This window comes from Pygocentrus nattereri, chromosome 5 (genome assembly GCF_015220715.1).
Source record: "Pygocentrus nattereri isolate fPygNat1 chromosome 5, fPygNat1.pri, whole genome shotgun sequence".
In the NCBI taxonomy this organism is placed as follows: domain Eukaryota; kingdom Metazoa; phylum Chordata; class Actinopteri; order Characiformes; family Serrasalmidae; genus Pygocentrus; species Pygocentrus nattereri.
In genome coordinates, this window is record NC_051215.1 from 2819476 (window position 1) to 2839211 (window position 19736).

Here is a 19736-nt window from a genome sequence, read left to right on the forward strand (position 1 = left end):
GCTTCTTCATGCTTAAATGGTTCTTCAGACTGATGGAAAATGTGCTGTATATGGTTCTATATAGCACCAAAATGGGGTTCTTCTATTGTTACATACTTGACATCGCAACAACAGAAGAACTTTCTGGTGCTAGCTACATAGAACCGTATACAACACACTCTTCAACAATCTGAAGAACCATGTAAGCATGGTTGTGCACACTAAAAAGATGGTTCCACGGGTTCTATACAAAACAAATCGCACGCTTCCATGGTGAAACGGTTCTTCAGATTGACGGAGAAAGTGTGCTGTAACATATGGTTCTGCAAAGCACCAATAAGGTTCTTCTGTTGTTATGATGTTAGGCTTGAATAATCGTATGACATAACAGCATGGTTTTCAATCAATCTGAGCAACTATTTCACCATGCAGAGAACCATTTAAGCATGCCCGTGGTTCTACACGGGAGTCATGGTTCTAAACAGAACCATTCCCATTACTAGGAAACCATGATGGACGATCTTTCTACGTGTAGTGAACATTAAACAGCAAAATAACTCAACTAAACTCAGCGACGGGCACAGCCACCTTCCCTAACCAGCTAAACGAGGCTGAAGCCTGTTGTTCAGATGTTCCAGCTCCACCTTTAATGACAAATAATACAAAACATCCCCACATTAATCCACTTTCCAGCCACTTTTAAGGCTGTTGTTTGTTTGTTTACCTTCTTGCTGAGGTAAATAAACATCGCTGCCGTTAGCCTCGTTAGCTCAGCTCAGCTCCAGGAGGAAAAAAAGAGATTTCCTCTCCCGGTTTAATGACACAGAAGCCCTTCACCACCTATTACTCAGCTTCTGAGACGAAATCTTTGCTAAACTTGATCTCAGACCATCTGAAAAAACACATTTGACTCTCTGAAACAGCAAAAGCTCATTTTCTCGGCGCTGCGTCGCTGCGTTGCGTGGTTTCTAGGTAACCGACAACAGGACATGACGTCTCTCTCGTGGCTGCAGACTCACGTTATAAACAAAAATTTACTCATAAAAATTAAAAATTAAAACGTTACACGTCTATATAATACATAATATTACTTGGCATGCAAATTGTGCCGTTTATTAGTATTCTTTATCATTAAAGAAACCTACGAGGACGTAGCGCCGTGACTATGGCTGCGTCTCATATGCCGCCTTTCTCCCTACGTAGGGCACCAGCCACGTAGGGCATTAACTAAATAACGGTTTCTAGTGCATTATATATCTACTAAATAGTCATTTTTTCATTTAGCTATGAGCTCCACAACTCCTTAGCTAACATTCAGGGTACACTTTTGAGTATAGAAGCCACAGTTTCGTATCCTATGCACTGCACTACGTAGGGAGCCATTTGAGACACAGCCTATTTCTAACGTTACTGTAAACAAATTCATTGTAAATGAGAGCGTCTTGTATCGATATAAGGAACCGGAAATGTTTTCCAAGGTCTGTTTTTATTGTCTCACAGACAATCTGTACAAAGCATCCAAGATTAAGCAAGCTGTGATACAAACACACAATATTTTTTCCAGTCAAAGAAACCTTCACAAGGTTATATACTTTATTTATATTTTACAAAATAAAAGTCCAAGCACCGCATTGATATACTGCAGCAATATAAGGTCCAAACGGTTACAGGAACAACTTCTGTTTTTCTGATAACAGAGTACAAATCATTCTCAAACACTGAGAAGAGTCGGCTATACTATACAAGCTACGTTATATAAAAATAAAATGAGCTATTGGCCACTTTGTGTTGATATTATGAACACAGTTTATATTAAACACATATGGAGGTAAACAAAGGGGCCTCTAGCAGGCTTAAGTAACAGAAAGATGGCTGTGTGGTATGGAGACATCCTGTTGGTGAAAGGTGTCGTCTGCTGTCAGCTCCTGTTCTGGACTCAGCGGAGACGGAACTGCTGAACTCTTCTAGTGAGGTCGTCCAGTGAAAAGAGTCAAGGAAAAAGCACAAGTATTAAAACCACTCAACATCATACAGTAACGGGTAAACACACAGGGAAGAACAGACTCTAACCAATTTCAGTACCTCTGCTGAAATGCACCAGATGGACTAGAATTCAGAACCATTAGCCAGCTGTGGAATTAGACCTCCACATTTAACCCATCCGTGCAGTGAAACACCCACATACATGCACACTAGTGAGCACACACACTAGGGGGCAGTGAGCACACTTGCCCAGAGCGGTGGGCAGCCCTATCCACGGCGCCCGGGGAGCAATTGGGGGTTAGGTGCCTTGCTCAAGGGCACTTCAGTCATGGACTGTCAGCCAAGGGGATCGAACAAGCAACCTTCTGGTCACAGGGCTGGTTCCCTGACCTCCAGCCCACGACTGCCCCTATTTTTTAAGAAGTTTCTCTGCAGCTCTATAAGTTACTCAGTACTTAAGCAGTACTGTACAGTGAGGTCACCAGAGTAACACGGCCTGTGTTTAGGCCCTCTACAGTTCACCAACATTTTAAACATACAGTCATGTCAAAAGTTTGGGCAACCCAGGTCTAATGACATGTTTAGTTGATTTTGTCAGTGAAAGCAAGTTGACACGCCCTCTAGAGAGAACACACTTCTGCATTTTAACACACAGTTTGTTGATTTTAACATATTGAGGAGAAAACATGAAACGTAAAATGTGGCCTTTGCAGAAGTTTTAGCACATTTTATTTTTTATACTTTTTAATAGAAATTGTGCCATAAAGTTTGTCTGTCAGAACAAAATCTCGCATCTCCAAAATGGTAATTTATTTATTTTCAATGTAAGTCAGTGGAACCAGACTTTTTACCAAGACAGTTTTGGGCATTTATTTTGGTTCATCCTTCGTGAAATTTACACACATCATATAGGCCAACATGCATTTTCAAATAATGCCAAAAACTTAAAAATGAGGTTTCGATATATATATATATATATATATATATATATATATATATATATATATATATATACATATATATATATATATATATATATATATATATATATATATATATATATATATCGAAACCTCATATATAATGACTATAATTTTGTATAACCATAGAATAAAACAAAAGGATTTCTGGTGTTTTATAGAAACAAAACACATTATCCATCAATCTGAAGAACCATTTCACCATGAAAAAAGAACCATTTAAGCATGAAAATGGCTCTACATAGAACCAATGGCCTTAAATAGAACCACCAGTTTTTATACAGAACTAAAGAAATCTTGAACGTTAAATAGCCAAATAATTTTTGTGTTTGTTATTTTGTATATTATTATAATCGCTATATTTATATTCCTGTCTGGATCCGTTTAATCGCGTAGCTCAAGGACTCGTACTGGTGTACTGTGCTGGTGTGAATCGATTGCTTATTATGGGTATTATTTTGTGGTCAGCAGTTACAGGACATGTCTATATATTATTAGAACATATCTAGCTGACCTACTGCTGAGTTCACCCTGTATGTGATATAATAAGTAAAATGGACACAATTTGAATAAAATCAGTTCAGCAAAGTAAATCGGAGTTCGTATCTGGTCATTTCAGACTAAGATCCCATTTATGTGATCGTCTGTAGCGTGAAAGGATATGTTTGCTGGTTATCTCCTTTATGTTGTGGTGGACCTTCTTCTGGAAGGCGATCTGAGCTTCGCACATGCAGGCGTCCTCCGACACATCGCTGCGTGCCTCCTCTGAAAGAGCAGAGAAAACAGTGACCGGTGTAACTGACCAGTCGGCCACATTTACTGAACAGGTCAATGACAGCTGTAGCCAACTGTGTGTCCAGTTACATCATGTATGGGGTGCAAAATTACATCTATCAGGCCTCAAGCCTGCTGCTCAAAGCCTGGCCACGGTCAGTCTTTAAAAACATGGTTCTTTAAGGGTTCTTTAGTATAAAAGGTTCTACCCAGAACCATGAACTCTTTGCATCATGAAACAGTTCTATATAGCACCCAAAGAGATTCTTCTATGTTGCAATGTCAAACCTGTAACAATAGAAGAACCTTCATAAGTGCTATATAGAATCAAAAAGGTTCTATATAGCACCCACAAGGGTTCTTCTACTGTTATGAGTACTATATGGAATCTTTTTGAAAAGGGTTCTATACAGCACCCTTCAGGCTTCCTTTTTTGAAGATAGAACCAATAGAAGAACCTTTTTGAGCACTACATAGAACCTTTTTGAAAAGAGTTCTATATAGTACCCAAAAGGGCTCTTCTACTGTTACAGTGTCAGGCTTGTAACAATCGAAGTGCCCTTCTGAGTGCTATACAGAACCAAGGTACCATCTACTGTACATTCTGAAGAACCCTTTAATCATCCAAAGGTTTGTGTTTTTAAAAGTACCTTTTTTATACTAAAGAACCCTCAAAGAACCATCTGAGCACAGTGTATGGTCGAATGTTCTTTCAAAAGCTGTATTAAACAGAACGACACAGACAGGCTTCAGCGCAAATGGCTGCAACTTACGATTCTCTACAATCTAGTCATCGCTAATTTTGCTACGTCTGCCTCATCGCATGATGCTACCAACCTGGAAGGGGATAGCTAGAACGTTCTTTCTCTGAGACGTGAGGCTCCACTGCATATTTTCAACCTGCTGCCAATGCAGCATCACTCACTACGCTTGGAGAAGAACGCTTAGTAGCCACATTTTACATGCAGCCTCATAATCTGTTAATAATCCGACTAATAGCTCAATCAGAATAGAATACGTCCGTCTATACACCTCAATCGGAATAGTCTAGTCCGATTGAGGCCATTTGGAATACAGTTTCTATCCGATTGATCGAGGTGGGTAATCCTGTAAATAATCTGTTAAATAGAAGAATAATATCCGTGTAAACGCCTGCATCCGATTACATTCCCTATCGGAAAGTTTCAGTCCGTTCTGCTTGTGCGTCGCGTCACAGTGAGAGTTTATACCGTTCAACACGGCGGAGCAGAAACTGGTCTGCAGAGGAGACGAAGTTCATGCTCTGATCTTTAAAAGACGGCGGTGGGACAGACGTCCAGCTTATGCGTCTCAGAACACGACGTCTTCCTCTCGGCCTTCTTTAATAAGGACACGTGAAGGACGTTTTCCTGAGTCTGACGTCATTTTAAAGCAGTTAAACACACAATCACTGCTCACTGCTGCTCATCTCACTCTGACTGGACCCCACATGACGCTCGCTGACATGGTAACGTTTACTCTAAGCGCTGCTCCACGCATGCACATCATTTTGCATCGGATTACTTGTAGTGAGCATGTAAACGAAGATTTTCCATCAGATTGTTGAACAGAGTGAGAATAAACACCTCAGCCTAATCGCAATGTATTCAATCGGATCGGCAAAAGTCTTCGCATGTAAACTTCGGTGGGCAAGGAGGAGGAGGGAATCTTTAGGCACCTCACGATTTGATTCGATTATGATTCAGAGGGCTGCCGTGCGATTATAAAATGATTATCGATGCATCTTTATTTTTCCTACTGTTTGAGGACTTTTTAAAGCAGAGTATCTGTAATGATCCAAAATGAATTTACTCCGATATCTTTTATTAATAAATCAAATGGAAGTGATGTGGCAAGTGAACTAGAAGACTCTCATTCACTGCTTTTGTTTGGGGCACATTAAACGCTGCTACCACTCATCTGCGATAAAATGCACTGTTAGGGTGATACAGATCCTGTGGTAATGGGTGTCCACGCAGCACAAGTTACAGCCGTCCTACAGGTTTCATTTAGTGATTTTATAACTTTGGTTTTGGTCTTGTAGAGAGAATATCTTCAAGACTGGACTCTGAATCTCAGCTCCAAAGTGGGCAACATAGCGCAAAACAGACTTGCAGACTGCAGGTCACATAGCAACTAAGTCTCGCCGAGCTAGTACGAAAAGTCAGACAGAATTAAGACGAACATTTGGAGACGAATGGACTAATTCGCATTTATAAGCGGCACAGTTGGTTTTCTGGAACATTAAATCTGCAATGAGAGACTGTCAAACACTAAAACGCTGCGAAAATTCAGTCACTTCTCTTTCGAATTTTCCTGTTCCACCTTAAATGGTGCAGCAGTTACATTCGGCGCCTCACGCAGAATTTAAGGTAGAACGGAAAAATTTGAACGAGAAGCTGGCGAACGAGAAGCTGACGAACGAGAAGCTGGCGAACGAGAAGCTGGCGAACGAGAAGCTGGCGCACGAGAAGCTGGCGCACGAGAAGCTGGCGAACGAGAAGCTGGCGCACGAGAAGCTGGCGAACGAGAAGCTGGCGAACGAGAAGCTGGCGAACGAGAAGCTGGCGAACGAGAAGCTGATGAACGAGAAGCTGGCGAACGAGAAGCTGGCGAACGAGAAGCTGGCGAACGAGAAGCTGGCGCACGAGAAGCTGGCGAACGAGAAGCTGGCGAACGAGAAGCTGCCGAACGAGAAGCTGGCGAACGAGAAGCTGGCGAACGAGAAGCTGGTGAACGAGAAGCTGGCGAACGAGAAGTGACTTCAGCCTCGTAAATCAGTCGAATGTTGAGAGACATTTTACAATAAACTCTTCTACTTTTGAGGAAAAGTTTTCTGGCGGAGACGGGAGGAAAGCTGCTATATCGGAGTTAAAGCTTAAAGCAGGGCAAAGTAAATCTGCGTTTTCGTTCATATTATTTACTCCTGACCTAACCTGGCTTTTAATGCAGAGGGAGCCGGTCGGATTTCTCACTCATCCAGTTCTGTTTTTGTTCTGTGCCGCCACAGACGGTCTGGGTGCTGCACTTACCCACTTCCAAGTTCCACCTTTTACGTTATATACAACATTACGTTATAAATTAAATTTTCAGAAAATCAATTTTTGACATTCATGAATCGATTCAGAGTCGTTCATGTCCGCATCGTGATGCATCTAAGAATTGAATTTTTCCCGCACCCTTAATAGCTGAGGTACAAATGGCTGGGTCATCTCTAGTGAACGCTCCCCAAGGGCCAGCGCTTAGGACGTCGCAATCAGTGCAAACCAGTTAACTGGTTAGCGAGAACCTAAAGGTTTATGCAAGTCATTCCACATGCAAACAGATGATGTTCCTCATTACATAAACCCAGACTGTTACATGCATCAAACAGAGTAGAATGACCAACCGTTGGATTGTGAGCATGTTTTCTTGTCCGGGTTAAGGACGTAGCCCACCCTGCACTTGCAGTAGTAAGAGGCGTTGCTGTTCACGCAAATGTGCTCACAGTCGTGTCCGAGGGCGCATGCATCCAAACCTACAGACGATAATCACCACAGCACCACTAGCAGGGTTAGCAAACACACAGCTAGTCATTATTCATGCTGTCAGACTCATCAAGCTACTAGAAGACAGAGGTCATCTCTAATGATTAGCTTAGAGCAGTGCATTCAACAAGCTGGCTGACAATTCACCTTAAAACTAAAGGAAATGATCAAATGGCAAATGGGTTTTGGATGGTCCACTTTAGACACTTTGTAGATGCTTATGATGTCATTAAATTGAGTTCAACAAAGTATCTAAATACATTGTGTCCAAAAGTATGCAGACAGCCCTTCTACCGAGCGCATTCAGTTACTTTAAGGTCACCTATTGCTGCCACTGCTTGTATAGTCTCCATAGAAAAGTACTGACAAATAGAATGGGATGCTTGAGGAGCCACACATGAGCCTAAGGTCTCCATGCCCAATGTCAGACTAGGGCTAGAGAGGTATAAAGTGCCCCAGCATTGGTCTATGGAGCAGTAGAACTGCATTCTCTGGACTGATGGAGCTCCAACCAATACCTTTGGGATGAGTTGGAGTGATCCAGAACTGACCGACCAATATCAGCACCTGGCCACACTAATGCTCAATCAAATCCTCACAGCAATGTTCCAATGTCTAGCACAGGGGTCTTTAATTAAGATTCAATAAGGTGCAGTTAGAGAAAATATCCTGAAGTAAATGTCTGGAATATCATAATGTCTAAGCTGCATCATGATTCAGTGCCATATACTGTTTACTGAAGTAGCCGAGTAGGAATATCAACATCTTATACAGTCAACAACTGAATATCAGATCAAATAAAGTCCAGTTCAGTCAGATTTCAACAACATTTACTGTCAGTTTTCTTTTTTCAGAGCAAACCATGTAAAATAATCTGGCTCACTTTCTTCTCTGACTGCTGTTTCTCTCCTCGTCCTTCCCCTGTGTGGCATCCCTCACTCGAGTCTCAGAGCTCATCGTAATGCACAGATCTGATTGGCTGAGTAGCGACATGTGTGATATTCACAATGCATGTGATTGGTCTTTGAGTTTCCCGGGCTGCTAAAGCTACCATAAAGGCTAGTAAAGTTACGCCGATTAAAATAGGACCACCCCGTCAAAATTACACAATTCTCCATAGTGTATCGGTTACAGGTCCAGTTCTGTCTAGGACAACATCTGGGTCCGGACTCGGACCGAAGTCCTCTTTTAGTGACCTCTGGTCTGGTGTAAAGCCTTCCCAGAAGAGTAGAGGTTGTTACTGAAGCGACATGGGACAACCTCCCTAATAATACCCTTCATTTCCGTCTACAAACTTTTGGACACATAGAAGGAACCATCCATTCAGTGGAACCAAAATAGGATAAACCACACAGTGGTTAGTGTGAACATTTGGACTTTTTATGAAAGCTTCTCCACATGCAAACAGATGATGTTCCTCATTACATAAACCCAGACTGTTACATGCATCAAACAGAGTAGAATGACCAACCGTTGGATTGTGAGCATGTTTTCTTGTCCGGGTTAAGGACGTAGCCCACCCTGCACTTGCAGTAGTAAGAGGCGTTGCTGTTCACGCAAATGTGCTCACAGTCGTGTCCGAGGGCGCATGCATCCAAACCTACAGACGATAATCACCACAGCACCACTAGCAGGGTTAGCAAACACACAGCTAGTCATTATTCATGCTGTCAGACTCATCAAGCTACTGGAAGACAGAGGTCATCTCTAATGATTAGCTTAGAGCAGTGCATTCAACAAGGGGACCTTATAATGGACCTAATAGAAAAATATATGCCACTTTATCTGGATGGTCAACTACAGATGGCTTTGTTGTCAAATTAAATGTCTATTAACATCAATTTGATTTTCGTCAAACCCTAACTATGTCTCTCATTCTAAACCTATAACATCTGTTATAAGCATACAGTGGTGCCTTGAAAAGATTAGATATGCTCCCCTCTGATGATGTATTTTGAAGGTGGGAGGACTTTGTGGTGGAAACCTGAGGGCCAGCTGTTTAAAAAGCTTTTATCCTGCTAGCTGGCAAATGCATAAATTAGCCAAGCAACTAACACTACTGCTAGGAAGCCGAATATCACTTCTGTGTTTATTAGCCTCTCTGTTGCTAAGGTAACAGTCAGGGTGTCTTTATAGCTGAGGAGGACTCCCAATTGTTTAATGTGTTTGTTCAATGTACAATGTATTTGTGTAATACATGCTAGATATTTCCTTACTGGAAAGAGTAGCATAGACCAGCATTTGTTGTGTTTTGGATGTTGGCATGGTGGTCAACCAGCATGACAATGCTGGGTGACCAGCTAAACTAGCTTAGACCAGCTTAGACCAGCACAGAATCCATGCCGATGAAGCTATGGGATGCAATGCTGAGCTACCCAATATTGCATAATATGACAATAATTGTTAGTTTTAGGCTGAAATGCTCCTTTTATCTGAACTCATAATTTATTCCTAACCCTAACGCTACTGAGAATTTTCAGCCAGTGAGTAATTTAAGCATCTTTAGATCAGCTACACCAAAGCCATCCATATAAAGTCGGAACAAAAAAGGATTCAAAGTTTGGATTCGCAGATGGGTCGAGTTCAAATTAGCTCTGTGTGGTCAGGGAGGCTTTAGCTCCCACCCCTAGCTCTTTTTTCTTACCACAAAGAGTCTCCCTGAACTTGGAGGTGAGTTTCTCGATCACCCCATAGGTCTCCACGTAGAAGACGTGGTCATCCAGCGGCTGGCTGGCCATCAACCTCAGAGACTTCATGTCTGCTCTGTCCACTCCGACAGCATAGATCTCAATCCCAGAGGCTCTCGCAGCAGCCGAAACATCCTCTACCTTGTCCTGGGGTCGCCCATCTGTCACGATGATGGCCACCTTTCCGATGTTCTTGCTCTGGGGCCTAGCACCAGACCCCTCGGTGAAGGCCTGCTCCATGGCCGTTTTGATGGCCAGGCCAGTCATAGTGCCAGTTGAAAGTGGGTCGATACGAGAGAAGGCCTGTTTGAGCTGCGCCTTGTTATGGTAAGCGCTCAGGCGAAACTCGATGTTGACCGTGCTGGCATAATTGACCAAACCAACTCGTGTGACATCCTGTCCAATCTCCAGAGAGTCGACCATGTCTGAGAGGAAGACCTTGACCTTCTCGAACTCGGCAGGCCGGACGCTGCGAGAGCTGTCGATGATAAAGATCAGGTCCAGCGGGCGGCTCTTGCACACCTCAGCTGGAGCTGTTGGAGAGTTGATGGGAAATGGATGTTTTAGTGTAGGCACAATCAGAACCAAATACCTTTATTCTCTAATTGCTGTCAGGAAGGTAACACATTCGGGAAGGTAATCCAGTCAAATCATTGCACTCTCCATAAGCTGCCAGCATGCATGTACAGGCTTAACTTTGGATGGAGTTAAAATTAGCAAATGCCATTAATGTAATTAAGCTTTTCAGAAACTAGAGTCACAAGTAATCCATTGGCAGATGAGGTAAATCTGTAAAAAAGACAGTGGATCATAATCAGGTATCTGCGCTAAATATGGAAAAAGCTGATTTTCTGTGGACAAGATAGCCATTAGTGGAGTAATCTAGTCAGTAACATGTGGTACGGTTCAAAGGTTCCCTGCAAGCCTGCATAATGTAAAGAATCTCTCAGTGAATCACCTAGAAACAGACAGTGAAAGGTGGAGTTGTAGGACGACAGTTCCCACGGCCCTTGACATGCTCAGCAAGACGTGTCTGGAGGAAAGAAGCTGAAGACGAGTCTACCTGGCTCAGTGGAAGGTGCAGCAGGGGAAGGTGTGCCACTTGGGGTACTGACCAGCAGTAGGGTGGTGAGAGGCTGGGTTGGAATTGTCATGGATAGGGTGGGTACCATCGTGGGAACCATGGTGGGCACCACAGTGAGTTCCGTGGTAGGGACCGTATTGGGTACCATGGTTGCTGCTGTGGTGGGTATCGTGGTTGCTACCGTAGTGGGTACCATGGATGCTACAGTAGTGGGCACTGTGGTTGCTACCGTAGTGGGTACCGTGATTGCTGCCGTAGTGGGCACCGTGGTTGCTACTGTAGTGGGTACCGTGGTTGCTACAGTAGTGGGTACCGTGGTTGCTACAGTAGTGGGTACCGTGGTTGCTACAGTAGTGGGTACCGTGGTTTTGGGAACTGCTGTGGTGAAGACCAAAATGGGTACTCTAATGGGCATTGTAGTGCAAGGTTTGGCTACCTTTAGCTTTGGTGGCACCATTGGTACTCTGGGATGTGGAGGCACCCTGGGCTGAGCTGGTAAGACAGGCCGCTGGTGGGTAAAGGGGGGCCACTTCCAAGGAGGCCGATGGTGGTAGTGGTGGTACCCGTAAAACCTGTGATTAATGCCATGAGCTTAGCATGGTTAGGTAAAGATAGAGAGAGAGAGACATATATATATTGAAAGAGAGACAGTGAGAGAGACAGAACAGAGAAAAGAGGGGGAAAGATTGAAGATTTAGGCAGAGGTTACTTTCTTGGTCTAAAGAATGATGACACAGCTGCAGTTCAGTGTAGCGCCTGGGAGAGAGAGGCTGTTGACAAAAGCATGAGCTGGCTGTTTACTGGCTCTGAGATTTCCTACATTTCTACAAGCATTAGGTACAGCAAAGCCCCAATACGAGGTGCTTCTCATGCCCGAAAAGATCATCTCCTATTGATTATAGCTGTTCAAGTGCTCAATCAAATTTCTTGATAGATTCTTGACCAAGCCTGCAGACAGACGTTTACAGTGCAGTCAGGTCTGACGATTTTTAAGTTTACTCTGAAAAAAAAAGCACCTTTTGGGTGTTTCAAGCCCAACATTTGCTTTGATTTCTAGAAAATCAGTGACAATGTCATAACTTAGCCTGAAAACAATTGTGATCTACACTCACGGGCCACTTTATTAGGTACAGTTCAGTTGCTTGTTTACACAAATAGCTGATCAGCCAATCACACGGCCGCAGCTCACTGCATTTAGGCATGTAGAGGTGGTCAAGACAACTTGCTGAAGTGCAGACCGAGCATCAGAACGGGGAAGAAAGGGGATTTAAGGGGCTTTGAACGTGGCGTGGTTGTTGGTGCCAGACGGGCTGGTCTGAGTATTTCAGAAACTGCTGATCTGCTGGGATTTTCACGCACAACCATCTCTAGGGTTTACAGATAACGGTCCGAAAAAGAGGAAATATCCAGTGAGCGGTCAGTTTTGTGGACGAAAATGCCTTGTTGATGTGAGAGGTCAGAGGAGAATGGGCAGACTGGTTCCAGATGATAGAAAGGCAGCAGGAACTCAAATAACCAACCAGAAACTCTGAGGAACGTTTCCAACACCTTGTTGAAAGTGTGGCATGAAAAATTAAGACAGTTCTGAAGGAAAAAGGGGGTCCAACCTTTTACTAGCAAGGTGTACCTAATAAAGTGGCCGGTGATTGTACATCACTGCAAGGCAGAAGTCCAAACTTGTCTGAATGCTTGCTCTGTTGACGCTGCCTCTTGGGATAAAAAGTAGAAGTTCAATGAGCACTTTTTCAGTAGTAAATGCACAACTCTTTTTAAAGTGAAATATCCGGTCACCACAGTCTCTTGAACAGAAAACAAGAAAAAGCAGTTATTTAAAAAAAACAAAAAAAAAACAGGCTCTTTTCCCCTTTTTGTTTCCAGTTTTATGAGTTTGGGTGTTTTTATGTGAATGCATGCTTCTAAAGTAAAATAGGACACAAAACTTACCTCCCATGTGCCTCCACAGGGCATAGAACCACAGTACTGTCATTTATGACTGTTTTTTTTTTTGTGAATTATTAACGTTCTAGCAAAAAAAGATATCTTGGCAAGTGAAATCATCTCAACATTCAGTGGATTTCAGCAGTTATCTTAGATCAGATTAAGACCGTTATTGGATAAGAGAGCTGGATTTGAGCTCAGTATTGGGGTTTTTCAATTTATGTAAACTCTTACTCTGATTTATTTCATTTCTTTTGGTCTGTGCATTGGTCTGCAAACCCTAGAGTTTCCCCATTATCTCATTACTTAAGAGCACATAAAAACACACTGAAGCAGTTACTGACTGCAGTTATCAGATTATTAAGTGCATGTAAACTCACTGTGTTAGAAAATGTTGAAAACCAGAAGAAACCTATGGTTTAATTTCCTTAATCCAGGGATGCCCAAATCCAGCGGCTCGTTTCAAAACTTTTTTTCTAACATTTCAACTTCGACTCACCACTCGGAAGTTCTTTACGTCTGTGCTAGTGGTCATTCTCAGCAGAAGGAGAGGAGGGGATGGTGAGCAGCACACGCCCTCAGGTAAACTGACTGCAGTGAGCTAAATAGCTACACATGCAAACTTGGTAATGCTGCACGTTTTAGAGGCATCTGAACAAATTCTACATGCGCTTTGTGAATAACTGCTAGATATAAACCTTTGGTTGAGAATTGTGGTGAACATCCTGCATCGTTTATTGCTGTAGTCAAGCTAAAGTAATGAAGCTGTATCAGCAGTCAGGTATAACAGATGGAGTACCTAAAGCAACTTTCCCGCAACTTGAATGATTATAGCTTGAAAATATGAACTATTTTGAAGTATTTTATTGCTGTGGATTGATTCCAGCTTTGTCTGCCTTTTTTCAGGACTGAAGGGGAAACGTCTCAGGGACTTTTGGGCAAGTTCAGCTGCTGAAGTCAACATGTGTGTTCACTCAGCTCCTCACAACTCCAAGGGCTCATCTAATTAACTTCGCTTGAGGTTATGAAGTAATAACATGGCCCTTAAAGGGGAACTCCACTAATTTTTCAAAATTTCTGCATAATCCAGTGTGTGAGATGTAAACAGAGTGATTCAGAGCGGGTTTAGTGTGAGATGGTTCAGACGTCTTTACAGTGGTGATGGGACAGTGATGAGACAGTGATGGGAACCAGGCGTCGCCATGACTACAACACAGATATAGACACTTTATTTACCATCCAGAACCACCAGAGAACCTACACGAGAATTCATAACCATTCGTGTGTAGTAACTGTCTGAGGGAGCTTTTAGAGGTGGGCGTCTGGTTCCTATCACCACCACTGTGAGCAGCTCTGAACCGCTCTGATTACGTCTTAACTATTAAGTCACGCAGAAATCTTGAAAAATCAGTGGAGTTACCCTTTCAGATGGTGCCAGGGATTTTCTCCGAGGGGAACCAGCAAGGCTAAGTTGACAAGTGCTTGTTAAGAGCGGGACCGAAAGGGGCAGCAGACCAGAGTTGGGCCGCCCTGCCTTAACCCATTAATGCCCACATGTAAAATGTTAAGCTCATTTTGATCCATATGTTCTCTGATCTTTGAGCCTAATAAAAATGTACTTTGTTATATTACATTTGTCCTTTCTCACATGGGGCTATTTTTATTTGATTGTGAATAAAAGTATTCAAAGTGCATGGAATTAAAAATGCCGAGTGGGCAGCACTCAGTCACATTTACTTTGTTACGCCATACTCAAGCAATATTCGGATGGATTTGCACTTTCCAGAGCAATTTCAATGATACTTTTACTTTAAGTATTTCACTGCTGTCGGAAGAAAACCTCATATCTCCATTTTTGTAATTTTTTTCGGTTTATGACATAATGTGAAAATGCCTCTTGCTCTTTACACGGTGAGTAAATTTCATGATGAATGGACGAAAAGAAACAACCCAAAATGACTTGGAAAGACGTCTGGTTCCATTGACTTACATTAAAAGTACAGTAAGTTTTTTCCTCCTCCTGTAAAGTGACCATTTTGGAGATACCAGGTTTTATTCCAACAACAGTGATATTTATATTTATCTTTAACATTTCAGCTATTACTTCTTTTTTGGAGGGTGTATAATGTCATTCTGTGCTGCTCTCTGATTGGTCACACACTACTGAGCTTAAGCATTTTATCTAGAGGATCTGAAAACAAGAACAGGGAGGTACAAACTTCAGTTCTGATGCTGGACGTTTCACTGACATCCAGCGTTCCTCAGCACTTAAGCAGCTATTGGCACTGTTGTATTCCTATTTGTTGCCAGGCTACTTTGACTTTTTACTGCAGTTGTTATTTTATTGAAGCAACAGCACTTTTACTCATGTATGCCACACTTTTAAAAAGGATGGTTCTTCAAGGGTTCTTTAGTAAAGAGGATGCTTCTTATTAGAACCTTGAGTTCAACATAGAATCATTTTGTGCTTAAATGGGGCGCTGGGTGGTGAAATGGTACTTCAGATTGATATTGAGAATGTGTTCTATATAGCACTAAAAACGGTTCTTCTATTGTTACAATGCCTTTCTGCTGCTTTACAGAACCGTGTTTAAAAAAGGTTCTATATACAATACATTCTCCATCAATTTGAAGAACCTTTTTACCATACAAAGAACCATTTAAGCATGCGGCGGTTCTATATAGAATTCATGGTTCTAAACAGAGCCGTGTCCTTTACTAAAGAACCCTTGAAGAACCACCTTTTTAACCACAGCAGGGCTGAACGATTTGGGGGAAATTTGTAATTGTGATTTTTCTGATTAATTTTGCAAACACGAATTAAATTGTGAATGTAATTCTCAATTGTGACAATTTGCTCTAAATTTAGGTTTAGACCGTTTTTTGGCCAATAAGATCCACCTTTTCTGGCTTGAGGCATGAACCCTGAACATAGTGTGCGAGACTGCCAGTAAGTTGTGGTTGTGATGTCACAAAAAATAGAGGTTTGATTCCATCTGATTGGTCTAACTCATCTACATGCGATTCACAAGCTCTCTGTTATTACGTTAAATTTCCATGTTTAAAAGATTTGGATAATGTTCTTCTTAATATAGGCTATAATAACACTGTGGTCACTATCCACACTGTAACACTGTGGTCACTATACACTCTGTAACACTGTGGTCACTATACACACTGTAACACTGTGGTCACTATACACTCTGTAACGCTGTGGTCACTATCCACACTGTAACACTGTGGTCACTATCCACACTGTAACACAGTGGTCACTATAAACTCTGTAACACAGTAGTCACTATCCACACTGTAACACTGTGGTCACTATCCACACTATAACACTGTGGTCACTATACATACTGTAACACTGTGGTCACTATACATACTGTAACACTGTGGTCACTATACACACTATAACACTGTGGTCACTATACACACTGTAACACTGTGGTCACTATACACTCTGTAACACTGTGGTCACTATCCACACTGTAACACTGTGGTCACTATCCACACTGTAACGCTATGGTCACTATCCACACTGTAACCCTGTGGTCACTATACACTCTGTAATGCTGTGGTCACTATACACTCTGTAACACTGTGGTCACTATACACTCTGTAACACTGTGTTCACTATACACTCTGTAACGCTGTGGTCACTATCCACACTCTAGCACTGTGGTCACTATACATACTGTAACGCTGTGGTCACTATCCACACTGTAACACTATGGTCACTATCCACTCTGTAACGCTGTGGTCACTATCCATTCTGTAACGCTGTGGTCACTATACACACTGTAACGCTGTGGTCACTATCCACACTTTAACACTGTGGTCAGTATACATACTGTAACGCTGTGGTCACTATCCACTCTGTAATGTTGTGGTGACTATACACTCTATAACACTGTGGTCACTATCCACTCTGTAACGCTGTGGTCACTATCCACACTGTAACATTGTGGTCACTATACGCGCTGTGGTCACTATCCACACTGTAACACTGTGGTCACTATACACTCTGTAACACTGTGGTCACTATACACTCTGTAACACTGTGTTCACTATACACTCTGTAACGCTGTGGTCACTATCCACACTCTAGCACTGTGGTCACTATACATACTGTAACGCTGTGGTCCCTATCCACACTGTAACACTATGGTCACTATCCACTCTGTAACGCTGTGGTCACTATCCATTCTGTAACGCTGTGGTCACTATACACACTGTAACGCTGTGGTCACTATCCACACTTTAACACTGTGGTCAGTATACATACTGTAACGCTGTGGTCACTATCCACTCTGTAATGTTGTGGTGACTATACACTCTATAACACTGTGGTCACTATCCACTCTGTAACGCTGTGGTCACTATCCACACTGTAACACTGTGGTCACTATACGCACTGTAACGCTGTGGTCACTATACATACTGTAATGCTGTGGTCACTATACACACTGCAACGCTGTGGTCAGTATCCACTCTGTAACGCTGTGGTTACTATAAACACTGTAACCCTGTGATCACTATACACACTGTAAAGCTGTGGTCACTATCCACACTGTAACACTGTGGTCACTATCCACTCTGCAACACTGTGGTCACTATCCACACTGTAACGCTGTGGTCACTATCCACACTGTAACACTGTGGTCACTATCCACTCTGCAACACTGTGGTCACTATCCACTCAGTAAGACAGTAGTCACTATCCACACTGTAACGCTGTGGTCACTATACACACTGTAACACTGTGGTCACTATCCACACTCTAGCACTGTGGTCACTATACACACTGTAACACTGTGGTCACTATCCACACTCTAGCACTGTGGTCACTATACACACTGTAACACTGTGGTCACTATCCACACTCTAGCACTGTGGTCACTATACACACTGTAACACTGTGGTCACTATACACTCTGTAACGCTGTGGTCACTATCCACACTTTAACACTGTGGTCAGTATACATACTGTAACGCTGTGGTCACTATCCACTCTGTAATGTTGTGGTGACTATACACTCTATAACACTGTGGTCACTCTCCACTCTGTAACGCTGTGGTCACTATCCACACTGTAACACTGTGGTCACTATACGCACTGTAACGCTGTGGTCACTATAAATACTGTAATGCTGTGGTCACTATACACACTGCAACACTGTGGTCAGTATCCACTCTGTAACGCTGTGGTTACTATAAACACTGTAACCCTGTGATCACTATACACACTGTAAAGCTGTGGTCACTATCCACACTCTAGCACTGTGGTCACTATCCACACTGTAACACAGTGGTCACTATCCACACTGTAACACAGTGGTCACTATACACTCTGTAACACAGTAGTCACTATCCACACTGTAACACAGTGGTCACTATACACTCTGTAACACAGTGGTCACTATACACTCTGTAACACAGTGGTCACTATACACTCTGTAACACAGTAGTCACTATACACACTGTAACACAGTGGTCACTATACACTCTGTAACACAGTGGTCACTATACACACTGTAACACAGTGGTCACTATACACTCTGTAACACAGTAGTCACTATCCACACTGTAACACTGTGGTCACTATACACACTGTAACACAGTAGTCACTATCCACACTGTAACACAGTGGTCACTATACACTCTGTAACACAGTGGTCACTATACACACTGTAACACAGTGGTCACTATACACTCTGTAACACAGTGGTCACTATACACTCTGTAACACAGTAGTCACTATGCATACTGTAACACTGTGGTCACTATACACTCTGTAACACAGTAGTCACTATCCACACTGTAACACAGTGGTCACTATACACTCTGTAACACAGTGGTCACTATACACACTGTAACACAGTGGTCACTATACACTCTGTAACACTGTGGTCACTATACACTCTGTAACAAGTAGTCACTATCCACACTGTAACACTGTGGTCACTATACACTCTGTAACACAGTGGTCACTATACACACTCTAACACAGTGGTCACTATACACACTCTAACACAGTGGTCACTATACACTCTGTAACGCTGCATTTACAGTCCTCACCTCCCCAGTTGGTCGCTGGTCCGTGTCCGTATCCCGGTCCGTACCCGGGTCTGTGTCCGTGTCCCGGTCGGTATCCGGGTCTGTGTCCGTGTCCCGGTCCATATACCGGTCTCCGGGCATCTCTCGTTCCGCGCGCGCCAGTCAGCAGCGCGACACAGCAGCAGTAGAGCGCCAAGAGTGCACGAGCCATCCTTCCACCGGCAGCTGCAGTGCTCGCGCTGAGGGAACGCAGGACCAATTAACGCCGCGGAGACACGCGACCAGCCAATCAGCAGACAGTGGGCGGAGCCTGTGGAGCTTATAAAGGAGACTCCGTTGCCAAGGTTCTCACTTCAGTCTGAGGAGTGGAAAGAGGATCTGCACTTCAAGGGTTCTTCAGTGAAAATAATGGTTCTATGCAGAACCAAAAAGGGTTCTTCAGTGAAGAAAATGGTTCTATGCAGCACCAAAAAGGGTTCTTCTAGAGTTACAAGCTTGATTTCGTAACAGAAGCAGAACCCGTCAGGTGCTACATAGAACCATCTACAACACAACATATACAAGAACCTTTTCACACAAGAGAGGGTTCTTTGCATGGTTAAATGGTTCTTCAGATTGATGGAGAATGTACTAGAATGTTCTAGCGTTCCACTATTGTGGCTATTATATGTCAAGCTTTTATACCAAGCAGAACCCTTTAGGTGCA

The 19736-nt window shown here is 42.8% G+C and overlaps 2 protein-coding genes across 4 annotated transcripts in view; both read right to left on the bottom strand.

Annotated features, from left to right (window-relative positions):
• wdr35 (WD repeat domain 35) overlaps positions 1-938 on the bottom strand; it is a 42071-nt gene extending 41133 nt beyond the window's left edge. For both annotated transcript variants that reach the window (XM_037538635.1, XM_017685506.2), the window contains exon 1: positions 704-938. In XM_037538635.1, the coding sequence (XP_037394532.1) occupies positions 704-727 (24 nt within the window). In that variant the 5' untranslated portion in view covers positions 728-938. The remainder of the gene's footprint in view (positions 1-703) is intronic.
• Positions 939-1457: 519 nt separating this feature from the next.
• On the bottom strand, positions 1458-19246 carry matn3b (matrilin 3b). Of its 2 annotated transcripts, XM_037538636.1 has the most exons (6): positions 19052-19246; positions 9906-10481; positions 8733-8861; positions 7123-7251; positions 3606-3707; positions 1458-1959 (listed from the first exon to the last, which is right to left on the bottom strand). In XM_037538636.1, the coding sequence occupies exons 1-6, from the start codon at positions 19239-19241 to the stop codon at positions 1916-1918; spliced, it is 1170 nt and encodes a 389-aa protein (XP_037394533.1). In that variant the 5' UTR covers positions 19242-19246; the 3' UTR covers positions 1458-1915. The 2 variants fall into 2 exon arrangements, with proteins under 2 accessions (XP_037394533.1, XP_037394534.1); XM_037538637.1 differs by lacking the exons at positions 7123-7251; positions 8733-8861.
• Positions 19247-19736: the final 490 nt, after the last annotated feature.